At 41.3% G+C, this 25,969-nt stretch overlaps 1 protein-coding gene across 2 annotated transcripts in view; it reads right to left on the bottom strand.

Moving 5' to 3' along the window:
- Plekhm3 (pleckstrin homology domain containing M3) overlaps nucleotides 1–25,969 on the bottom strand; it is a 166,737-nt gene that overhangs the window by 57,347 nt on the left and 83,421 nt on the right. For both annotated transcript variants that reach the window (XM_042679250.1, XM_042679249.1), the window contains one exon: nucleotides 18,175–18,238. In XM_042679250.1, coding sequence (XP_042535184.1) covers nucleotides 18,175–18,238 — 64 coding nt within the window. The remainder of the gene's footprint in view (nucleotides 1–18,174; nucleotides 18,239–25,969) is intronic.

Here is a 25,969-nt window from a genome sequence, read left to right as displayed (position 1 = left end):
TCATTACAGCTTTATTAGACAGGTGAACCTCATTTATGTTCTAGAAAGGAACATCCACTGGAGCATTCACTATTCACTGAACATTCTTCTATGTACTTGCTCAGGGTCATGTAACAGGTACAAGACCAAGTCAAGACATCCCAGGCTAGCTGGCTCCAGACTCCATGTCCATGTCCTCAGTTCTTATGCTAAAGTCTTTCAGAGGGCATGCTGATGCTAACCCCCACACCAGGGCTATTTAAAGATCCATGTGAACTCAGGACCAAGCAGCCCTAAAGACAAAAAAAAAAAAAAGCATAAATGCTAGAGAGAGAGAGAGAGAGAGAGAGATCATCAGTTCACAAATGCTCACAAAAGAATAGTCTCCTGTGAGTGCACTTTTTCCTGTCTTCCTTTTCCTAGATCTGATTGATTCATCTACTCCATACTTTCCAAGCACTTTGTTTTGCCAAAAACCTGTTCTCAGTAGCAGGATGGGTAAGATAAAGGCTTACATTCGAGATCGAGTTTTTCATTTGTAGATTATTTTTTACCTAAAAACGGAGTAATTGTAGTGATATTTTATTTGGAGAAGGCATACGGAGTCTTAACAAGAATCACTAGTTGTAACTTTTTTGGGAGGAGAGTGGGTGCTGGTAATGGAGCTTGAACTCAGGACCTGAGCTCCGTCCCTTAGATTTTTCATTAAGGCTGGTGGTATACAATTTGAGCCACAGCTCCACTTCTGGCTTTTTGGTGGTTAATTGGAGATAAAAGTCTCATGGACTTTCTTGCCTGGGCTGGCTCTGAATGGTGACCCTCAGATCTTGGCCTACTGAGTAGCTAGGATTACAGTATGAGCTACAGGCACCTCGCGGTCCCATCCTCTTGTACTCCTAGTCTGGAGACAGAGGGATCTGCTGGGAGGCCTCCTCTAGGCCCTGGGTCTGAGGGGCAAGTGTCCTCTCCTCTACGACTCTGCTCTCAGGCTTTTTCAGCTCACACCCACCTAGACCATGTGTCTTGTCTTCACAGACTTGAACTCCCCACTTCATAGTGTATAATACCAAGCAGGTAACAAACATAGAAGGTTATAAAATAAAGTCCACAAGTCAAGGAGTGCTGGTACTTTCCTGAGGTATTTATAGCTGTATGTTTGTGGGGTTTTTTTGCTTTTTTTGGGGGGGGGAGATGCAGTTTCTTTTTTCTTATTCTAATAAACATAGATAACATCATAAAGTTGTCCATTCCGACTATTTTTAAATGTGTGTCATCCTCATTTTTGGTTGGTTACATTGCACTGATGACTTTTCTAAATACTACTACTTTTCTATGATGATTTTCTGACTAATAGAAATGCAGTTCCAACAATAAGGTGGGTCTCCCAACTTGCAAGGCTGACCATGTTCTTTTCTCAGAAAGACTTCACCTTTTCTTCCAGCCTGAGGTAACGTCAGCCCTGTGGTCTCCCTCCCTCTCCACCCTGAGCAGATTCTGAAGTCTGCAGTTTCTGCGCCTCTCTCATCGTAGGCAGCTGAATCAACGGCTCTCTCCACCCCTTCATTATCCCGTTCCATCCACACACTGCCATCAGTGGGGTGGAGACTTATAGCTTAAAGTGTGTGGAAGAAAAACCCAGAAGCGAGAAACTAGAATAACTTGCTCCTGCTAACAAAACAAACCAGAAAACTCAGTAGGGGCCAAGTCCCCATCGTTGCTGAATTCCAAATCCTTCCTTATCCCAAGGAGACAGACTGCCTGCCTCTCTATTCTAAGCTCAGGCAATGTGGCTTAAGCAAACTCATAGGAGGAATTAAAACCTCAAGATCCATTTTCAGCTTTCCCTAGCCATCCCTCTGCCTTTTCTTCCTTCCTCTGTCTTGCCCCGGCAAAGGCGAAAGCCGCCAAAGACCATTATATGTCTAATTTCGAAAGCACCAGGAAGTTGAAAGGGGCTGACTCCTGGACGAAATCTTTGGTCCCAGGGAGACATAGAGAGCAACAGCCAGCTGGGGGTGGGGTTGGGGGAAATGGTTATCTCTGTGTCATATTAATCTTAGATTTGCTTAATATCCTGGCCAACTTATGCCACAAGTATTTTGGCCCTTTTTGCTAGCCCAAGGCTTTTTGTGGCCGAAATATACCATGGTGGCTGCTGCTTGACTTGGTGTGCCAGCAAGCATCTGGGCCAAAGCCAAGTAACACCCTTCCTTCTTCGGGTTTTGGGGTAGCAGAGGAGGGTGGTTGACTCCTTTCGTGACCACTGACTAAGAGCTGAGTGGTCACCAATTTGGTAAATTATACACACACCTAAAATGTCAGCTGTATCAGAGATTTGCTCTCTGTTCCTCCAGAAGGAAACCTTTAGGCTGATGGCTGAGGAGACTCAGGGCCCTAAGTAGCAAACAATCAGATGCCAATCAGTGTGTATGCCAATGACCCCATTCCCACCCCAGGAAGGGATGGGAATTAAAACTAGCCACAGTCATGAATGCACCTAGAGGTGACAAGAGGGAGGATATCAACACCAGTATTGTACATACAATGTGCGAACCTTCAAATTTTGAAAAATAAACAAAATAATAAGCAAACAACAATCACCATAAAATCCCCAGGTAAATAAAATCCCCCAGGCAATCTCTTCAGATTACAATATTGCTGTGGACCATCCAGCTGCCCTGTTCTAGAATCTTGACATTTTATATGAACACATGGTCATTGGCATGTACAGGATGAAAATCTTTTGACCACTATAACACTGGTTAAATTCACTTGTAAGTTATTTTAGAGGCTATAGACTATTTGGAGGAGCTGGGCAGGAAGTGAGGCCTGACCCAAAGGATCACAGAATGTATAAGAGAATCTCTCTAGGCACCGAGTTGTTTGCCATGAGTGGCACTGGTGACGGGTGCACTTCCCTAGTTCTCTTTCCCTCTTTTCCCTGTTACTCATTTCTTCCTTCTACTCAAGCAAGACTTAGTGAAGCTTCAGCACGGTAGAAGGGCTTTGGTTTACTGCTACCAATATCTTGGTAATACCTTCCCTCTATGAAAAGAAAATGCTGGGGCTGGAAGGAGTCTCATGGAGTGGTTCCGAATTTGTTGTTGTTGTTGTTATTATTGTTTTGGTGGTGATGGGGTTTGGACTCAGTCCTAGCACTTGCTAGGTAGGTACCTTACCACTTGAGCCACATTCCCAGACTTTGTTCTTTTATGTTTAGAATTCTGAAACATTTCACATACAGTTCAAAACAAAAATCGGGGATGGGCTGGAGCAGGACAGCTTGGGTTTGAATCCTAGCTCTCCCATTTTAGCAGGATCACTTTGAGCAAGTTAATCTCACTGGTGAAATGTGGATAGTAAGAGTGCTTATTTCAGAGGGTTGTTGGAAGGATTGAGATAATCCATGCAGATATAGAACAAAGAGGGTCTGGCCTAAAGTTGGCATACTATAATAAAAGTAACACTTCATGGGTATATAATAAAGAGAAGTTATTATTAATCTATTTAGTACAACCTTCTCATTTTACGAAGATTTTAAGCACCAGAGATGTCGTGTGACTTAGAAAAGGATAAACTGTCATTGCCATCCTGGGTCATGGGCTTGGGACTGTCTGTTCTTCTCCCATCCTGGCTAAGGGCTAGGAAAAGTGTGAAATTGTACTTAGCAACTCAGGATTGGAGGGTATAGACTGAGAACGCCCGTTTTTCCTAATTCTTGTCTCCAGCAGGCTCTGAAGATGAAACACAACTCAGTAGGCAAATCAGTACCTGCAATTGCCTTGCCTACTTTCTCTCTGTCCTTGACCCCTGCTCCAGCCAAGAATCCTTGCACATTCTCCACCCCCTAATGCCCTTATTCTTCAGCTCTAAGCCTTCCCTGACAGCATCACATTCCCTTAGTGCCCCTTAAAGCACAGGTTCTTCATGGCCCTTGGTCTGAGCTGTAACAGGTTCTCTCTTCAGTCAGCCCAAAGGCAAATTCCACTCCTATTCATCAGCTAACCTGACTACTGCTGCCGGACTCAGTAGAAACCCACTAGATAACACATCATTCTGCAGATTGTTAGTGGCCAACCTTTGTGTGCTAGACAGTATTTTAATAGCCACTGGGTTGAATGTGAGACAATTCGCCTCTGAGGAGTATATAGTCAGACTATGTATGGCAGTGGCCCCATAAGATTTCATCCCCTGGTGGTGTCCTAGCCATCTTCGTTTGTGCAGAATCCTCTCTGATGTTTACATGAGAAAAAATGGCACATTAATCGGACTATTTCTTCCTTGTTAAGTGAAGCTGGGTGGATATTATGTAAACTAGTATGTCTAGTACACAATACTTGATATTGACAATATATATGTTGCTAATTTATATGGATTTTTATAATACTTTCATTAGAACGTCTTCCTTTTACTTAGAAGAGAGATTTACCAAGGCACAGTAAAGCAGTTGTTTCACACATCCCACATCTTCTAATGACATCAAGGAGCTACATCCAGGGCAGAACAATCTAACTGCTCAACAATGCACTTTTCAGAACTTAATCTAGAATTGAGTGATACAAGATTGCACATTCAACTGGCTTATGTAAGCAGTCCCTCAAACCATACTTGCTTAAAACTGCTATGTTGAAACAGTTGATACAAAATGTTGAAGCAGTTGATATAAACCATTGAAAGAGTTGGCCCTTGGCAGATGGAAAGTTTGCCATTTGTCACTTAAAACTGAAGGTGCCAGCTAGGGGCTGATGGCTCACACCTGTAATGCTAGCTACTCAGAAGGCTGAGCTCTGAGGATGGCAGTTCAAAGCCAGACCACGCAGGAAAATTTGAGAGACCCTTATCTCCAATAAACTACCAAAAATAAAAAATAAAAAGCCAGAAATGGAGCTGTGGCTCAAGTGGTAGAGTGCTAGCCTTGAGCAAAAACCTCAGGACTGGCCTGAGTTCAACACCAGAACCAGCTAAACGCCCACAAAATTCTTAAGTTGATGTGTTCACACTCAAATCTGGCTCATCCAGGGTTCCTTGTTATATCTGGGAAGCCCCAGAAAGTGGGAATTTAGCTCCCACAATTAAACCACTTATTGAGGATCATAACATTGTGAAACCAGTACTCTAGAGCTAGAAGAGGCTCTAAAGAGTCAACCTTGTCACCATAAAAATAACAGATAGTTTTCACCAAAATAGATGTATGTACCTGGGAACAGACATCATATAATTCTAAGCTGATGTGGTAGTCTAAGTGGGATGTGTTATATGAAGCTGTCAGGTAAAGATATATACCTTTAACAAGGGTAAACAGGGTTCAAAATAATCCCTATGAGGGTTAAGTAAAAAATTATATTAACTGAAGTAAGCCAGGCCCAAAGAAACATAGGTCCCATGGTTTCCCTTATTTGCAATAACTAGTATATGTCTGAGTCAAACAGAAAAAGTCAGATAAGTTGATGTTAGGGAAATGAACCCTAAGATATGTATTCAAATGTTTTTTTTCTTTCATGCGATTGTTTCTAACACATTTAGAAGATTATTTCTTTGTTGCTTTGTATGTCCCTCCCTCACAGTATAACCCCTGCTTTCAATGTATTTGATGTTGTTATAATTTGTGGAGGGGAAGGGAAAAAATAAATCATTTAAATAAGGATACAGGTGGACCCATTGCAACAATGAGACGTACAAGTCCTTATGTCAAAAATGAACTTTACAACTTTGGTAGGGTGGGGGGGAGGAGGGCTGGGTGGGGGGATGGGGGGAGGATGGGATGGGAAGGAGAAACAAAGGAGGAGGCTACAATACTTGATAAGAAATGTACTCATTATCTTACCCATGTAATTGTAACCCCTCTGTACAGTATTTTCACAATAAAAAGAAAAAGAAAAAAAATAAAGGACACATGGTGGATTTTTCAAACAAACAAACATTAAAGCCAGGCATTGGTGGCTCACGCCTGTAATCCTAGCTACTCAGGAGGCTGAGACCTGAGGATTGTGTTTTGAATCCAGCCCGGGCAGGAAAGTCCATGAGACTCTGATCTCCAATAAACTATTTGGAAAAGGCCGGAAGTGGAGCTATGGCTAGCCTGAGCACAAAGAGGCCCAGGGACCGCACCTAGGCCTTGAGTTCAAGCCCCAGGACCGGAAACAAAATGAAACAAACAAACAAAAAACAACTAAAAACCAACCATTAAAAAGAAAGAAACTTTTAAGCTTTTATGAAGTGATGACAGAGTGATAGAGATGGGGATATTTTCCAAGGTAAGCTGCACTTCCACTTCTCACCAAGACTTAATGGAACACATGCATTCAGGGAGATGCGTGGAATTCAAGCACAATTCAGCACCAGTTAATTCTAAGAGCAAAGGCCCTTCAGTCCTGCTCCTTTCCACCTCAGTGTTAGGAGAAGCTAGAAAGCCAATTACTCTCCCAGCAGGGTAGCTCCCTCACTGCTGGGAAGAATGTTCTGCAAATTCTCTGTGCACTTTACAAGCTGGGAAAACTGTAATTGCAAGTGGGGAGAACAGGGCTTCTTTTTGTTTTTGCCAACATCTCAGGCTGGCAAGGCTCTTTTGTAGCTGAAGAAGCAGTACGGACTCGGTGGTTTTCCTGAGAGCACAAAAAAAGTGTGTACTATAGGGTTCTACCAAACTTACAGAAAGTTGACGCCTGGTTAAATGAAAAGGTACTGGGGCACAGTTATCTTCTGCCAGGATATGCCAATGGACCTCATTGTTTCTGTGGGCATCCTTGAGACCAACAGGTGTGGAAGGTGTTCACCCTTTTCAGTAAACCCAAATTCACCATTCCCACAAACTCAGAGTGCTCTCTGCAAGAGAGGAGGTAGGGAGCTGAGGACAGCTCCCAACACACTCCAGCAAAGCCTAACAGACAGCACATCTCCCCTAAATCTGGGGAAGATGCAATTCCAGGGCCACTTCCCAGGGCTTCATGAGGGAGGTATGGTCCAGAATCACCCTGGAGGCAGGAAGGGTCCACCCAGGCTTTTCTGTTTGTCTCTCCATCTTTGAAGCTACAGCCTCAGGACGTTCCTATGGCCTACATTCCCTGCCACATCAGATGGACAGAACTAGGAGACAGTAAGAATTGCTTCTGTAGTCTCCTGGGGACCTAATGCCCATAGATAGATAGGTACCTTGGTGATGCTAAAGAACCCCTCAGAAAGCCATGTACTCTTCCAATAACTGCCAGCAGTTGTGCCACTAGCAAAACTTCATCCCCTACGCCAGTTCTTGCATATCTGGCAAGTTGAAAGTGTTCTACCTGGACTAACCTGAAGTACCCTTTTGGGATAGAGATGAAGTGCTTGAGGCATCAGAAGTGACTTGCCCAAGGGTTACCCAGGGCACTGGGTATGTGGGCAAGGAGCCCCAAAGTTCTAGCATGCAGGCACTGCAGTGGCCAGTCCCTCCATGGTACCCAGTATGATGTATTATCAACCTTTTGGAGACCTTTGCTCTAGGTAGAAACTTCAGTACATGCTGGCCTCACACTGGTGTTCTGTTCTCCTAAAAGTTTTTGACAGCCATTTTAAGTTTGATTTCTATTTAATTTTCTACCTCACAGAGCAATGCCAGGAGAGGGAGCTGCTGATATCTTTCAAATATGATTTATTAACCAACGGCCTCAGGAACTGTAGGCTTCTTTGCTGCTACCTGACCCTTGTCTTCAGCCTTCCTAATGTTTGCGTTGTTGCCCTGACCTTGCAAAGTGACCTGGAATGGCTGGTCTGCTTCCTTGTGTGTGTCCACTTCCAGGGCCTAGCTGTCAGCTTGGGCAAGTCTGTCAATTAGTATCTCAAGAGTTTGGGCTGGGGTCTGCAAGCCCATTGATGAACACAATCTAACCCTAACCTCCAAATTCCTTCTCGTAATTGAGCATTCATTAGTTTGACGGAACAAAAGCAGGCATTCTCTATTATAAAGCAGAGGTCAAAACCAGTGGCTGTGTTTTGTTTGGCCTGCAGAGTGTTTAAATATTGAGAAATTTCACATAAAAAATACGGATTTCCGGCTTCTCTTGGGGAAATGGGCAAGGCAAAGGACTCTGGGGCCACTGAGTAATGCCGCCCTCTTTGGGGGAGATGCTCTGGGGTTTCCTGTCTCAACCTGAATCATCACCTCGGGCCTGCTTCAGACATTGAGGTCACTCTGTCCGTCTCTGCAGAATCTCATCTAAAGTTATATTTCTCTTTCAAAATGTAGGATGTGTTGAGGATGGGGCCAGGAGAGAAAAACTGGGAGAGAGCAAGGGAAAGAGTGACAAAGGCCACAAAGAGATGTACTCATGACCCGACATTAACTGTAACCCCTCTGTACATCACTTTTATAATAACAATAAAAAAGTAAACATTTAAAAAAATGTAGGATGTGTTGGCTCGGCTGCTACATGGCAGCACAGAACTAGGGGAAGAATGTGCTCCGAGAGAGCGCTCTTGCCCTCTGCCACAAACGAGCTGTCTGTCACTTTCTTCCTGTGTGAATGAATATATAAATGACTCAGGAAGAGAGTAAATTTCTGAATGATCAGAAACCTGCTAGAAAAGCTCAGACTGACAAATACTTTGACAGCATGACTGCTCCATGTACCTCTTTTCTGTTTGTCATGTGACAAACATCTTCCCACTCTCACAACTGATCCCTAAGCTGGCTTAAAGTCAGAGCAAATGTCACTAGGATTAAATGGGAATTTAAGATTAAAAACAGAATAGCAATGGGAAAAGCTGTCCCTGTCAGCTTTGGAAAGACAGGGGTTCAACTGTTGAAAAAGCTGCCAGTTCCAAATGTAGACAGGACTGCAGTCCGCTGCCACAGGCAGACATGCATGGTGTCTGTCAGCTCAGACACACTTGCTAATGCTGGCCTGTAGGATGATCACATGCCCTGACTCCCTATTGGCTCCTACTGTCAAGTGAATGAACATTGCAGCGTCAGAGACTTTCTTAGCCCTCAACATCTGACTCGAAAAGGCCTTGCTATCCCTCTGGCCCATGAAGAACGACTGCAAATGTAGTGGGTGGCTGGCAAGAGGATCTCAGGGGTAAATCCTACTGGATATCACTAGATTGAACAGAATGATGTGTAGCTTCTAACTAGAAGCTCTTGGTCCACAGTAGAGTGAGAGTTTGGTTGTGTGAGTAAAGCTTCATTGGTCCTTTGCTGAGAAGTAAGCCCACACAATTTCAGGACTAGCATGATTCCTGGCATAATGTATGTGCGTAATCCATATTTGCCAGGTGATTGAATGAATATGGAGAACACGCCCAGCCAGCCATTTGATGACACAGAGTTCGGCTCGCGTTTCAGGTGTGTGAGTGGGATGGAAAGATTAAAACCTCTACTCTTTGCAGCTCTAGGCCCGTGGTGGAATCTTTCAGTTGAGCGAAGAACAGTGACATCATTATATTCATTCTATGAATGTTTTGTTGAGACAATTTATCCATATAATCTTGAAGTATGCAGACAGAATGTTCTTTAGAAATGATAAAGTCAGTGTGAAAATTTTCTCCTGCTGTCATCTCATCATGCCTTAGGTCACTCAAAGTTTTGACACTACCAAACCTTAAAAAGTCTTCTTCCTATTGTCTGCCTGGCTCATATCTATAGGCTCCACATCTTAATGTATAAGCACAGCCTCTAGGAAGCTTTTTCTGACAGCCATATAACTGGGTGTTCTGATTACTATTGCTGCAAAACAAATTACCTCAAATCTAGTGGTACAGAACAATCATTTCACTATACTTATAGATTCTATAGGTCAGTTCAGGCAGGACATGGCAGAGATGGCTTGTCTCTGTTCCAAACTACCTAGAGTCTCATCTGCATCCTGGCTAAAAAAGACTTGAAGCCTAGGAGCTGGAGTCATTTGGAGGGATCTTCCTCATGTATCTGGTGGTAAAGGATAGTTGCCAGCTATAGCTTGGCTGGGCTGTGAGCTGTAATGGATATTTACGTAGCAACACTGCCAAGGTCATAGGCCCACCCAGACCTAATGAAAGGAATAAAGCTCCACCTCTTGCTGGGAGGTATCAAAACCACAGTGTAGGAAAGGCATATGGAATGGGAGATACTTTTCAGACATCATTGCAAAATAGAGCCTGCCATAGTGGGTTAGATGTGTTTTCCAAGCATCCAGTGTCCAATGCTACTGCCTAAAATGAAATTTAAAAAACTCTTTCATTTTTCAAGCCCCACGACCGACCAAAAAAAAAACACCAAAAAAAAACTCTTTCATTTGCCTCTGAGAGCTCTCAGCCAGGAAAGAAACAGACCAGCTCATTGCTGCCTCTTCCTTCTTCCCAGTGTAGTATCTGGTTCATAGGAGCATGCAACATATATTGGTTAAATTAAGCTGAATAGAAAGAACTAAAAGGCCCTCTGGGGTTTCTCTCCTGGTGACAAGTGGTGGCAGAAAGAAGTTTTACTAAGGACTATAAAAAGTGAGAGGAAAACACCAACCTACTTTGCTGGAGCACATAGCCCTCCCCTGAGGGTCTCACACATATGTTCTGATGCCTCCCAGGCTATGGTTAGAAAGTGCTACAAGAAATATGCCTGGTTTCCTCCTATTTCCTTTTTCCTGTGTTTCTTGAAAATATTGTTTTTCTGGTTCCCTTTCTATTTCTGTGTCCTAAACATGACAAATATGAGATTAGCCAATAGGCTACCTGCACACATTTGGTACAGATGAAGAACTGCCTAGGCTCAGAGAGCGCCGCTGCCCTCAGTTTGAATTCAGCAGAAGCTGTGCAGTTCTGTCAGTTGCCTAATTTTCTAAGTCTTGGTATTTTTGTCCATCATGGAGGTATTCTTCAATGACAGGCCTGTTTGCTGTACAAAGTTGTCTGAGAATATAATAAAGCCATCCGCAGATACGAGATGCTATTCTTACAAGACGAGGTAGCTTTAAAATATGTTCATATACTCTTTGAAATGCTTTTGTTTGAAAAGTAGAGCCTAATTTTTCTCTTCTTGAGTGTAGATTCCAACATTCAAACATCCAACAAGCAAACAAACAAACACCAACAACAAAATAGGTCTGAAAATGCTGCAGCCCAAAGACCTCTGGTCTGGCCTCATCTTGGTACCTGGTTGTACTTGTTCTTCTTACTCCCCCCTGTCCCCATAACATGGGAAATAGCCTGGGAGTCTGAGCTTGAGCAGGAGCTGCTCAGCATCTACTCCGGAGACACCTGCTCCCCCAAGAAGCACGGCTTTCCATCTGCTGCTGCCAACCAGTTGATCCTTCAAAGAATAACACTCTTTTCCTTTCCTCTACCCAAGAAAGGCCTTTAAGAGAAACATGCATATTCCATTCCGTCCCCCTCCCTCCCTACCCCCAGAATTCGCTTACTTAAAAGGCACAATTAGTTCCCCAAATAACGTATGGTCTTATTTCCAAGCTCATTAATTGGTTGGAACAACCCTGGCTAAAGCAGCTAACAGAGACTTAGTGATGTTTTAATGGAGGCTCATTCCCGCCTCACTCTCGAGTGCGTGCAGGGGTTTCTGAAGGCAGAGCCGGCTTCAGCAGACATAGGCCTGGGGCAGGGAACAACACAGGCGAACTGTCATGCTTTGTTTTTCTGCTTGTTAAATCTGAATGCTCCTAATTAGTCATCCAGGCTGCTAACGCCTGGGTGGACAAAGCGGAGGGATCCGCTGCTGAGAGGCTATGAATACAAGTTCCTTGGGCTCCTGAGGCTTGGGGACTGGTGACTTGGTTGTGGGCACTGAGGCGCTGTGCTCCTGTGGGCTGTGGATTCAAAGATGTCAACCAGTGTGTGAATAAAGGTCATCACCTGTTAGTGCTTTGGTGAAAGGGCAGCTGCACTGGGTGCCCACTTAGGCCTGGCCTTTGTCTGCTGACTCTGTGAAGTGTACCCACAGAGAATGACATTCTCTGATTCTCTGTCTGTGTGTTAGACAGGCCAGGCAAAGAACTCACATAGCACCCTTGAAGAAGACTTCAAGGATGGTCTCGAAAGGCTTTGTATATTACTGTTTGGTGATGTTACGAACTACAATACACTCGGAACCACATTTCTGCAAAAGTCAGTTGTGACAAACATTTATGTCACACAATTCCTAATCTCCATGCTCATAGGAACTAGGAAAACCCTCAGTGAAAAGATAGCTGTTCAAGAACATTTAATGGTGTTGAAAAATTTGTAACATTAGTCAGGCATGGTAGTGCATATCTGTAATCCCAGCACTCACGAGGGTAAAGCAGGAGAATTGTGAATTCAAGTCCAGGCTGAGCTACATAGTGAGACCCTGTCTGAACAACAACAAAAGTTCAGAATATTAAACAATTTACTATTATTCTAACATTTAAAAGCTGATTTTTCAAGCTGTTCTTTTAATAGGTGAACATCTATAATTTTGTTTTGTTTAGGGGCTAATGTTAAATCACTGGGTTTTCTTGTTTTTGGAGGGAGAGCACTAATGAGTTCAGAATAGTATATACATATGGATGCATCATTCCTCTACCCCACGATGGTCTGGACATTTACATGCTGTATGAGTTATGTCAGTTCCTTGCTTTGGGTTGAAATAAGCAGCTGGAACCAGTCCAGGCAACTCTAGAGGGCACAGTGTGTGTGTCTACTACTCTCTCTTTTCAGGAATCTCTAGTACTGTGGGTCCTCCCCTTTGGCACCCTTCCCACTTCCCAACTTTACTCCATATTCAAGACTTTTCTATCATTTTTTTCATTGAAACTAATCTGCTCAAATGTCTCTGTCCTAAAATACCATGCTATATTTTTAACTTATTAATAAGAAAAATGAATTTGTGCCAAAGTAATCATTGATTCTTCTTGGGCCTTAACCTAGAGGTTAGCTCAGACATTTGAGGGTCCAGGGAAGGTAAGTAGTGGGCAAACAGCTCCTAAGATTATCTCACAAGAGGTGTGGAGGTGTGTGTGTGGGGGGGGGGTGAGATAGTGGGTAGTGGGAGGGGCTGCTCTAACCAACTGACTCCCATGGGACTGAGCAGTAGCCCTTTTCCAGAACCATGTACAAATAGAATCATTCAATGCCTGACTTACACATGTCTTAAAGCCAGGTAACATCAGAAGAGTTAGTCACTAAAAAGTGTTTTAGGTTTTGTAACAAGAGCACAGGTGGTCAGAATTTAGAAGCCCCATATGACCTTTTCTTTTAACAAGTAGAAGGAACTTAGTAAGAATTTTATCATTTACACAGTATAAGGAATAGCATTGTAAACCAGGCTTCTGGCTTTCTCTTTAAGAACACCTAAGAAATTGTGAACAGTAATATACCTACTAATGTAGGCTACCGGTAAAATTTGGAACCACTTATTTTTTTCTTTATCATTGTTAAAAAGAGCCAAGAGGACAGTAGTAAAGGCATCTACATCATGTCTCACTAGGGAAAGAGGAAAGCCCTGGCTTTGAGGGGACAGGACTAATTCTGTGATCTCATTCATGTATCTTTTAAGTGCAGTGCTATCCAAAGCTTTCCCATGGATTTTCACACTGATAGAATGAAAATAATAAAATTCAGATCCTGTTTTCTCTCCTCTTCTTAAAGTTCAAACCCAGAAAGAAGCTGTCCCATTAAAAATATTCACTAATACATGTCCATCTGTTTATAGCTACTTTAGAAGTGCCTGTTCACCTTTTATAAGGAACTGCTTTGTCAGTTAAAAAGAATAAAGAAAACTTACTATGCACAACACCTCCCGAAGAATATTGTTTATAAATGTTCTTTTGGGGAAAAAATTAATAGTATGTTCTCTTGATTTCCACTGAAAGTGTATGAACTGAATATGTGGGGTTGTTTTGGGACAAAATCTTTTTTACTGAACAAAAATGTATCTAGAATCTCAAACTTAAGAAATGAATGAAGCTGGTATATCCCAGAATTCCTAGGGTTTAGAGAGGCTCTGTCCTCCTAAGCTGTTCTTTCTTTTGCCCTGGCACTAGGCCAGAGGGGCCCCTGGCTCTATCGTACCTAACCACTAAATCCTGACGGCTGATTAGTTATGTAATGACTATATGCTGGTCAACTACTACCTTTTCAATGTGCATGCTACTAATACTTAGAGAACAACTTAAGTGCAGGTAAAATAGACAACTGAGCACTTAGCACCAGTACAATTTTTGTCAATAACTGATTCTCATCAACGAGTGTCTGGTGACAGTGTGCTGGGAACTGTAGCTCCTATAGCAAACAGAAAGTCTCCTTTGCCGGCCTTTGCTACTTATTTTCTCATGTCCAAGTGCACAAAGACAGAAAGCATGTAAAGAAGTGATAAGTAAAAATAAGAAGGGGGGATTGTTTTGAAGATAACAAAAGATGCATCAAGGTAGTTTGAAATCTTCCAATTGTTGACTGAGTATATCTGCTAAAACTTTAGGGTTTATTATTTATAAACACAAACCCAGAGAAAAGAAGTTGCTTGTTCCCGTCCCCTCCCATCCCTCCCTCCCCCCTCCTTCCTTCTTTTTCTCTGCCTTCCTTCCTTCCTTCTTTCTTTGACTATGGGGCTTGAACTCAGGGCCTGGGCATTGTCCCTGAGATCTTTTTGTTCAAAGCTAGTGCTCTACCAGTTTGAGCCACAGCACCACTTCTGGTTTTTGGGTGGTTAACTGGAGATAAGAATCTCACTAACTTTCTTACCCAGGTTGGCTTTGAACTGTGATCCTTAGATCTCAGGTTCCTGAGTAGCTAGGGTTATAGGCATGATCCACTAGTGCCTTGCTTAGAAGTTGCATTTTAAAATTATTTGGTATTATAATCTTTCCAGCAACTCCTAATATTAGTGCTTGAATACTATATTATTTTAGAATTATGTATAGATTATAAATATCTCTTTACTGTGTTTCTCTTTTTGTATTTTAAATAAAAGATACTGGAAAAATTAAATTCCTATAAGAGCAATCTGTAGAAAGTCATCTGTACATTCAGGAAGAATATCATGCTACTGTAGTTCAGAATTTGTAACACTTCAATAACCTGGTTTAATTTCTCTTCCTTTCATCTGCAAAATATGGACACCAAAATTCCTCTTCTATAGTTATAAAACAGAATAGTCTGCTTTAACTGAAGCCTTTAGGAATGAGAAGTGGAATCTTACAAGGAAAAGTAATTTACTAGCAAACTGAAGCAGCTGGAGAGAGACTAAGATGGTACAGGGTCACATGGGGTTGGTGGCCGAGCTGGTTAGGAAGAGGAAGAGTTCCTATGAGCTTGATATGCTCTTTCACAATAGTATTTTTAATAGTATTTTTTTCTTTCTCCTTGTGTCCTTTCCTATGTTTCAGAAACAGCTGACCTAGAAAACATGCTCTCATTTATATGGAGACCAAAGGCAGATGGGGCAGAAGGGTAGGGAGGGGGTGCTCTTTAGAGCTGATAACCAAGATATTGTCAGATCAAAAGCAAAAATCTAATTTAACCCACCTTCAGGCAGAAATAATAATTGAATTAAACTTCCTCTAAATATGATAAGTTTGGGGCTCTGAAAGCCAGGCACAAAGAACCAGGTTAGAGTGAGCAGCTAAGTAAATGGATGCATTGAGCTCTAGCCACCCCGCCCACAGGGAGTTTGATAAGCTGTTGATTGCCTCTATCACTTTACTACCTAGGCTGGAAACTGATTAAGCTGCTTATGGGGCTTTGGGGGCTAATGGCCTAGCCCACCAAGAGCACCACGGCCACTAACTCAAGTAAGCTGCATGGCATGTGTGGTCAGATTATTACAAGGGGGAAAGAAAGAAAGAAAAAAGACAGCAGGGAAAGCTTTAAAAAGCAGGCTTTATTATTCCAATTGGATGCACTACTTTGATACCCTAAAAAGAATATGGGATTACTCGATTCTTTCTCTTCATCTGATATTAGCACTCCTCAGAGTATTCACTTTAGAGCCCATCCATCTATTTCAGACTACATGTACAAAAATGTTTGCTACCTTTAAGCAGACCTCTCAAGTGATGAGCTGGGCCCTGTACTACTATGCTCAGACAGACAGCTAGAAAACAGACAGATGTATAGCAGATACTTTAACTCATTTTTTTCTTGTTGGATGCTACTGAGTAATTAAAATACAGCCCCTTGCACCCTAGCTAGCAGCTCTCTGCTTTTCTGGGCAGGGCTGAAGGAGCTGATGGAAAGTAAGTTGTGCAAATAGTTTTCAACTTGACACACAGGAGGAAATCAGACTTCTCCAACTAAATGCTGTAAAATACATTTTCCATTTAAAATAACTGTCCTATCTCTAGAGGGAAAAGAATACAAAAGTCTTAATTTAAAATAATATATTTTTTAAAAAATACACACAAGAAGCCTTGAAAAGTAATTTAAAGTCTGAAAAATGAGAGGAAGACAATGGACAGTTTTTAAGATGACCTCATTTCTTCTGGCTAAAACAACTAGGAAGAAGACAAGAGGACCGAATCCCAGCCGTTAGAGATCTTGGAAAGTTGTCACAATTATTTTTGTAATTGGCTCTTAAAAGAAGCATGGCCTATTTAGAAAGGAAAGTAATGCATTCATTTAGTGTCTAGCAGCTTCTTAGGGAGTTGTTGATTTAAATGATTAACCAAAGCTCCACATACCAGAACTTAGGACAGAACACACAAAACTTTGATTTCCTCCAGGGACTAACCTAGTCAATCATTAAAAGTGCAAGTACTAATAAAAGCATAAAAAGATGATTTTTGACTCTCAGATGCTCTGTTGTGTTTTATTAAATGTTTAAAAGTTATTAAACTATTTGGCTTGTTCAGATGGCTTAATATATTCACTGTCTTTCACAACTTTTTTTTCTTTTCATTTAAAAGACTGAAATAAAATTCAGATACTGTAAAATTCACCCTTTTATTTTAATTCATTTCTCTCTCTCTCTCACTCTCTCTCTTGGCAATATGGGGTTTGAACTCAGCTTTGCACTTGCTAAGCAAGCACTCTACCACATGAGACATACCTCTGGCGCATTCTGCTTTATTTTTCAGAAAGGGTATTACATTTTGCCGGACCAAGATCTGTCTCCTGTTAGCTGAGGTTGCAAGCATGTACCACTATGTCCAACTTGAGTTTTGCGATAGAGTCTTGCTAAATTATTTTGCCTGGGTTGACCTTGAATTTTGATTTTCATGTCTCCACCTCCCATTTAACTGAGATTATTATAAGCACATGTTACTTTACGACTCAGAAGTCATCTTTTCCAAGTAAACAATTGGCTAGGTGCTGTAGCTCATGTCTGTAATTCTAGCTACTCAGGAGGTTGAAATCTGAGGATCTCAGTTCAAAGCCATCTGAGACAGGTAAGTCCTTGAGACTCTTATCTCTAACTAGCCACCAGAAAACCAGAAGTGGTGTTGTAGCTCAAAGTGGTAGAGTGCTAGCCTTGAGTGAAAAAGCTCAGGGACAGTGCCCAGGCCCTGAGTTCAAGCCCCGTGACTGACTAAATAAAAATAAATAAGTAAATAAGCAATCCATTGAATTTTAGTATTGTCACAAAGTTGTATAACAATCATCACAATCTAATTCCAGAAAACTTTCATGAGCCCCCAAAGTAATCCCTTTCTAGTCACAACTGGTCCCTCCTTATTCCTTCACTTTCCTTAGATCCTGACAACCACTAAGCTACTTTCTGCCACTGTGAAGTTACCTATTCTGCACATTTTGTTTAAATACAATCTAGGTATACACACTTCTTTCTATTTGTCCTTCTTCACTAAGCATGATGGTTTTAAGGTTCCCAAATGTTAGACATGTGTCAATACCTTATTCCTATTATGGCTGGCCCAAGTTTTAGTGTATGGCTAAATAACCTTTCATTTATCTACTCATCATTTGGGTTATTTTTACTCTTTTGTTTATTGTTTGGTTTTGGGACAGGGTCTCACTATGCTGTCCACGCTGGCTTTGAACTCTGGATTTTTCTGCCTCTGACACTTTGGCCCTGTTTTCATGTGGACACATGTTTTTATCTCTCTTGGGTTTATACTTGGGAGTAGAATCACTGGGCCATGTAGATCTATGTTTAACTTTCTGAAGAAGTGGGAAAAGCACTGCATCTCTCCATCAGAAAATAATTAATCAAGACTGTGATGAAAACTTACCACAATCATGGCAGGGTTTGGTAACAAGACCATGACCAAAGACCTCCCTGGGAAGAAAACACAAGTGGAATGGCCCCTCAGCACCTACCTGCTGCAAGTCAGCCAGGGAGTACAGGTGGATCTGCTGAAGGAGGTATTCTCTGGGGAAAATTCTGAAAACAAGGGCAGACACACAAGTGAACCGTGGTGTTACAAAACACATTGTCTGCAGTCTCATTCAAGAATTCCTTTCCTCAGCCCTCCCACTTTTCTACCACTACTCCTACTTCCAAACCCTCTGAGAAACTTGTAATACTATCTTTTTCTCAGCTATTTTTCTAACACAAATACCAGAATAGAATCCAGAAATTGATTTTTCACTTCTAACATAATCTAATTTATGTACATATATGTTTATATACATATTGGAATATGTGTGTATTAATTACTATATAGTGGTCCAAGGCTGAAGACCAGAGTATCTGGTTTCTTATGGTAGCTGTGTCCTTAATAAGCTGTATGAACTTGGGCAAGTCCCAAACCCATCTGGCTTCAGCTTCGACACTGTATAACAAGGGTGACTGAATTTGATCTCTCTAAACATCTTTTTAGTTGGAATACTGAATACCTAAGTTAATGGATTTTGGAATTGAGAAGCGTTGCAGTGGAAACCTGTATATTTGTCTTTGTATGTTTGGATTTTATTATGGGGGCCAGTGGTATCGAATGTCACAGTAATGATCTATCCTCTTAAATGCATAGCTATAGGAATTTTTAGAACCCAGGAACAGATGGGAATAATGGTACAAAATATTCTCTGTTCCGAATCCTAGATGAAGTCCAGTATTTTTGGTTGCTGTTAGCTTACAGCATCTGGATAGATGACAGTTAATAGATAGGAAAAAAAAATCACTATGAGAGTGGAGTAGACCGAGGCTGGATGGTAAGAAAACCCACACATAAAAGCCAAACCCAAAACAAACCTCATGGTGCTAGCATGGTACCTCATGGTACCACATGTTACATATGTGGTGCTATGTAGCTGTCTTAAAAGAAACTACTAGTTCATTTAGTTAACATTTATGACTGTACTGTGCCTCCTATTAGGTAGGCAATCGTCAATAAGACAGTCCCAGTATCTGAGTTCAAAAAAGCATAAAGTCAAGTGACAGAAAGACACATAAACAAACTGATAATTGTAATGTCAATGTGAAAATAGAAAACTTAAGCACAGGGAACATAATTTTGAAATGTAGATCCTAAGCCTGGCTAACTTATAATCAATCACTTGGGAAAAATGTAGAAAATGACAGGGGATATAGATGTGGTAGAACTCAGAAGTCACTGTTAAGCAAAAAATAAAACAAAAACTTTCTGAATGACTGGGATAACCAAGGTATAGAACTCCCTGGCCTAATATCTAATTGGTGGGCGAATTCATTATTCAGTTTTTCAATTAAGGTTGCATTAGTCATCAAATCCTAGAGTTAAACTTCTTCATCCTTCATCTATTCAATAATGATTAAGCACATACTATGTTACAGATATTATACCAAACCACTGAGAAAAACATATTGAATCAGACAAAGACCTTATTCCATAAAGAACTGGGATTCATGCATTCTAATTTGGAGCTATGAAGAATTCTGTTGAAAAACAGGGCTTCAACCACAGGAATGGGAATAGACTAAGTGACAAGGGCATTATATTCTAGAAAATAGAATACAGTTCCTGAGATTGGGCTCAATTCAGCTCTAATAGTTCGAAGATGCACCTTCAGAAATTATAGCCCAACCCCAGTGCAGCTGGGTGAGGTATGGGGAAAATGTGCAATTCCCTCATGCAATAATGCTCCCTGTTGTGGAATGATCCTTAAAGGGATCAAAAGATATGATTAATCTCCACTTTCAATAAACATCACACACACACACACACACACACACACAAACATACATACATACAGAGGCATTGACCAAGAGACTATTCTTCATGTCACTGTACATTGCTAAGCTCTAGTGACAATGAGAAGTGCCCAGCTTGAACTTGACACTGGACATATATCACTTCACTCAGTTCTCATAACAGTCTTGCTCGTTAATTTAGGCTCTATTTTATATAAGAAAACATGTACTGGGAGGCAAAGACTAATGTGCTAGGGCCAAAAAAGCTGGGATTCAAAGGTCTGTGCTCTTTCTAACTTGTTGTGATTGGAGATAGAAAAAAGGAGGGAAGTAAGTGTGAATTGATCATCTAATGTGGTTATAGCATGAAGATCTTGTCTAGGCCAATAGCAATACAGAACCAGTTACTCACACGTGTGTGTGTGTGTGTGTGTGTGTGTGTGTGTGTGTGTGTGTGTAGTTTCTGCCTCTTCTTTTCTCTCTCCCTCCTTCCTTCTTCTCTCTGTTCCTCTCTCTTTGTGTCTGTTTTTTTTATTTGAGATCAGGAGGTGAAAATGAGCCAGTGTCACTTCTGACATCAGCATAAAAAGCTAGCTGGAGCTATGGATGTAGACAGAATGCACCAAGGAAAAAGAAAACTGAAGAAGCAGGCAGGGCATCGTCAGAATAGACTATTTACCTTGTTTATGTCATGTTTCCTCCTTATATGTAAAGTACTTATATCCTTATACTCTGATGTTTATGTCTTACATAACCATGGAGCATTGGTCAAGATTTAGCAATGGACTACTATGTAAGCTAATAAACTTTAATAAGATTTCATTAGCTGTTTCCTTTTCCTGTTACAGGATTCAATCGAGTATACAATACTGTGTTTACAGATCATTGTTTTATTGTTGGGGTTGAATATATTTAAGTATTTCTGAGGCGACTCTTAAGCCACCTTAAAACTAGGACATAGTTTTTTTCAGGGTACATGGCACAATACTCTGATGTGGAAGAAGATGGTATTTGGGAGTGGTTGAAAGGAAGAAATAATCTTTTGGAAAGGCACTTGCTTAATAATGAGCTTCCTTAAAAAAAGTAAAATAAAAGCAATGTGGCAATAGTGCTAAGGAACACATACATAGTAAATCAAGTAAGTGGACTGGAAAGTGATTTCAAGATTAGCTCCTACTTCTGTGGTTTATAGGAACACAGGTCATCTGGAGACAGAGTCAGAAGGAAGGCGACTAAAATGATCTTTAACAGGACAAATGCAGGGTAGCAGATCAGCCATGTTTTGCTATTTATATTTCCTCTGATCTAAAATCCTAAAAATTTCTATAATTTGAAGTAGCTAGGACACAAGAATTATTTACAAATTCACAAACCAAGTCTTGCTGGCATACCCCACTGGATAACTAGCATACTCAGTCATCCGGCCAAACTTACTGTATGTTTGCCTAAATGTATGCATGAGGTACTAGAGATGAGTACTTTAGTGAACATAAATAATGAGCAGCAAAGAGAATTTCTAGTTGCTCTTTACTGGTCCTTCTACTTCCAGGCATAGTTCATTATTCTCAAAACCACTAACAACTTTGGCCATGGTCATCTCACGTACTCCTTCAACACTGTTTGTACAGCTAAAATTAGCTATGTATTTGTTTAGCTATACTGCTAAGTGTGTAAATATATCTCACGTTTATTTTCCCTCTCCCTTTAGATGAGATTCTAAGCCTTTCCCAAAGCACTTTGTCTACTATTTCCTTTATCACTTTCAGTGTCTAAAATGAAACTAGTCATGACAGACACAAAGCACTGGAAAATGCAATATATGCAGAAAAGACACAGGACTTGAGCTTACTGTGTCCGGAGAAGATGTTATATCCAGAAGATTTAGTGGTGGCCATTAAAAATACTGATTTTTAAGAGAGATAACGCCAATCAGCTCCCCTTCTCCTGGGAGGAAGCTGTGGCATAAAAATACTGATGTCAAATGGGAGAATAAATTTCCTGAGAGAGACAACTGGGAGGTATTAAAATGTATCTCTTGTACCAGTGCTTTTTTAATGTACATAAAAGAAGAAAGAGATTTTTCTGCAGGTATTTCCAGGTAGGGTTATGCTCTTCTGCTTAGAGGAGGTAAGATTTCCCTGGCAGGGCCAGATAAGGGCTCACTGCCGCTAGTTCCTCTTTCCCTAAAGGTGGACTGAATTGGCAGCATATTCCCTGAATATCTCCTAAGGCAGACTAACCACTGGGGAATGACAGGGCAAATAAGGACATAAAAGCCAAGCTCAGGATGTGGCAAGATTTCATCTGGGTAATGCCCAGGGCTTTTTCCTGCTGTGGCTAAGTCCTACAAGCTGGCCCATCACACAAGAGGCCTTGAGAAAATAGACTGAAGAAGCAGGGATTCCTTGGAATTGTGGAAACCTAGATATCCAAGGTCTGCCCAGGTAGCTCTTGCCTGGGGCAGATCTGATCAAAAGAAGATGGAGACAAAGTCACTACAGGTTTTGTTTTTTTTTTTTTCCACTTGGAGAGCTTTAACTCCAGGCCTGGACACTGTCCCTTTGTTCTCAAGTCAAGCACTCTACCACTTGAGCCACAGAGCCACTCCTGGGTTTTGAGTGGTTCATTGGAGATAAAAGTCTCACAGGGACTTTTCTGCCTAGGCTGGCTTCAAACCGCGATCCTCAGATCTCAGCCTCCTGAGTAGCTAGTATGACAGGTGTGAGACCCTGGTGCCAGGCTCACTAGACATTTTTTGCTGGAGGAGCCATTCATGTGTGGGAAGCAAAGTTAGATATTCCTTTAAAACAGCATTAATTTTTTTAATGCATTCAATAAAGAATGGGTAATCATTTACATTCTTTTTCAAAAAAATTCTTATGGTCATGTCATTTCTCATGAATGAGTACAAACCTCTATAACTTGTCACTATAGCTAAGAGCCTAAAATAAGAATTTAAAATCAGCACACATTTCATTGTGATAAGTAGATCCTGTCAGGAAATATGCTGGGCTCTGGAAACTTGGAAAAATAAGTTTTTTAAATGTATAAACATATATGCAGAGTGAGGGAAGATGTCAGGATACTTCAGAAATGGCCTCCAAGAACTGACAAGTCACCAATGGAAAGAAGAGGATGGACGGCATTTGGGTGTAGAGAGCAGCTGGGCTCTGTAGGAGGTCTGAGGCCAGAGAAAGTACAGTGTTTGTGGGGGACTTGCTTCTAGGGAAGGAACACAATGTCCACACTTTGGGGGGGCACATCATAGAGTATGAGCTTAGAACATCAGGTTGTAGTCAGTCAAAGGGGTCTTGAGGGCCAAACTAAGTCTGCCCTCTAAAACATGAAGTAACACAGAAGTGACTCGAGCAGGAAAATGACTCAGTAGTTTCATGACACTAAAAACAACACAAGGGGACAGAAGGAGAGACTGAGGGAGTTCTATTTTTCCTTTTATTTTAGAGAATTAGGTGAGTAATGAAGAAGGCCTAAATACAACTAAAGGGGCTGTCCAACTAAAGGTTGGAGAAATGGCCCTGTGAGCAGACAGTGAAGCTGGGAGGAAGCCTGGGTTATTTTGTTTTCTCTCTAGGTCAAATAGGTGAACTGCAGTTCCATTTTCTGACCTAGGAATAAGAAAGAGGAGTTGTTTTGTTGGGAGAAAGTATAGCTTCGTGTTGGGGGAAGAGTTCTGGTATCATCTGATATCATCCAACTGGAGTCACCTGAATCCAGTCACTGAGTCCAGGCAGGAGATCTCAGGATGGGTGAGTAAGAGATGGCCAGGGAGAGCACACCAAAGAAAAGAGAAAAGAGAAAAGTGCAAATAGTCAAGAAGTAATGCAGGGGCAAGACAGGGAGAAGGACAATCAGAAGAGCTGAACTAGGGAGGCCAAAGGGAGAGAATTTCAAGGAGGAAGGAGGTGGGGTCAATGACATTAAAGGCAGTAGGGAGGTCAAATAATAAAAGCAAGTGTCTGTATGATTTGATAAACAAGAATTCATCAGTAACTTCAGATGGAGTGGTTCCAAGGGAAAGAGGGAAGCCAGAATGTAGAGGGGTGAGAACTGTGGGCTACTCTTTTAAGAAGTTAACTTTAAAGGAAAGAACAGAAATTGGGCCATGGTTAAAGAAGGATATAGTACTAAGAAAAGGTTCCTTTTTTTTTTTTAATGGAAGAGATTTGGAAGACTTGAAAGAGACATATTTATATGCTAAAGTAAAGAATCTAGTACAGAAACAGGAGCTAAAGACAGAGAAGTATGGAGAATTAGCAGAGACTGGCCTGGAAAGCCTTCAGGAAGTGGGATGTGAACCCAGCTGGAAGCTCTTTCAAATAACATGCTTGCAAACACATACACACACACTATTTTCTTAATGAAAAGCTTCATGCCCTTATGAAAATGTTATATGAACTGGGTTCTAATGTCTCTATCTACTCAGGAGGCTGAGAACTGAGAAACGTGGTTTGAAGCCAGCTGGGGAAGGAAAGTCTGTGAGACCCTTATCTCCAACAAACTACTCAGAAAAAGGTGGAAGTGGCACTGTGGCTCAAGTGATAGATAGCCATGAGTATAAAGAGGCGCAGAGACAGCACCCAGGCGAGTTCAAGCCCCAGGACCAGCAAAAAAAAAAAAAAAAAAAAAGAAGGAGGAGGAGGAGGAGGAGGAGGAGGAGGAGGAGGAGAAGGAAGAAGAAGAAGGAAAATGTTATATGAAAGGCCATTATTAATTTCTCTAATGTAACCCTCAAACTTTACCATATCAGGATTCCTAAACTGCAAACAAATTGAAGGTTATCTGACCTAGCAGTCTGTTGGTAAACAGAATCCTTGCTGCAAAAGGTCACTGTCTTCTGTTTTCTGATGAGGCTGCCATACTTAGGCTTTCGGTGCATCAAGAGTGACCTCGCAGCACCATAATGCTATTAATCATCAGGGCTGGCAGCACTGCTACAGCGAGCAGGCAACCACATGTGCAGTCTTGCTCATGCCAGGACAAGTTCATCTGGTCAGTCCAGGACAAAAGAGATAAGGAGAGTCAACTCTGCATTTGTCTTATCCATCAAAGGAAATGACATCACTGGCAGGTGATAGTACCATGTTCTCTTGTACCAAAGAAAATGAAAAAAAACCACTAAAGACTCCTGAAAATCCACTAGCACTATCATATCCATAGTCAATGTTTTCTATTTCATCATCTTTAGAACTGCCTGACACACTAGGCAGGTAACATCGGCTTCATTTATAGATTGCTCTAATGAGAAAGGTGAGAAAAGAGGAAAACTGAAAAGGAAAAAGGTCATGTATGATGCAGAGATCTTATATTAGCTGGTGCTCAGGGTTAAACATTCAGAGATAATTGCCTGTGAAATCAAAGGCAGCAGTCTTAACAAAAAAGCAAGGGAAGCCTCATTCTATTTTGTTCCATGACATTAAGTCAAATAAATTAAGGCTTGTGTAACTTGACGAATTTCTGAGGACTTTATTTCAGCTCCCATCAAACCTTGATGCTTATGAGAGAAAAGGAACTGTGTCAGGCTCTGAAGAAAGCAGAGTCTGTAAGAGTTTCATATGCTCAGTAATACATATCACCATCTGCATGAAGCTCTGTTCTTAAAGATGCACAATGGACACTTAAAGATTTAAAAGATTAAAATGTAAAAAGAAAAAAATGGTTTACCATGGAAATAGCTTAGCTTAGAAAGGCTTTAAAGACTCACAACTCTCATGCACATAAAATCAAAATGGTAACATAACACCGAATGTAAACTTTCAGAATTTTATTCTAAATGATAAGGATCCTAAAGAAGAATATGGCTCCAGGTACAAAAAGCATAATTTGCAAAGGGAAGCCATTTATTCACACAGTACGACTGTTTTTCAGGAGTACGTGCTCCAGGGTGGGTAATTTGTACGGAGTTTAGCGAGCCTTGGCATCTTTCCTTTGAGGGCACACCCACCCACACCGAAATCAGCAAAAAGCACTAGGAAGCATCCCCAG

This window comes from Dipodomys spectabilis, unplaced genomic scaffold, assembly GCF_019054845.1.
Source record: "Dipodomys spectabilis isolate Male_0828 unplaced genomic scaffold, ASM1905484v1 ptg000051l, whole genome shotgun sequence".
NCBI classification, from domain to species: Eukaryota; Metazoa; Chordata; class Mammalia; order Rodentia; family Heteromyidae; genus Dipodomys; species Dipodomys spectabilis.
This window is presented reverse-complemented; position numbering and strand designations above follow the sequence as displayed.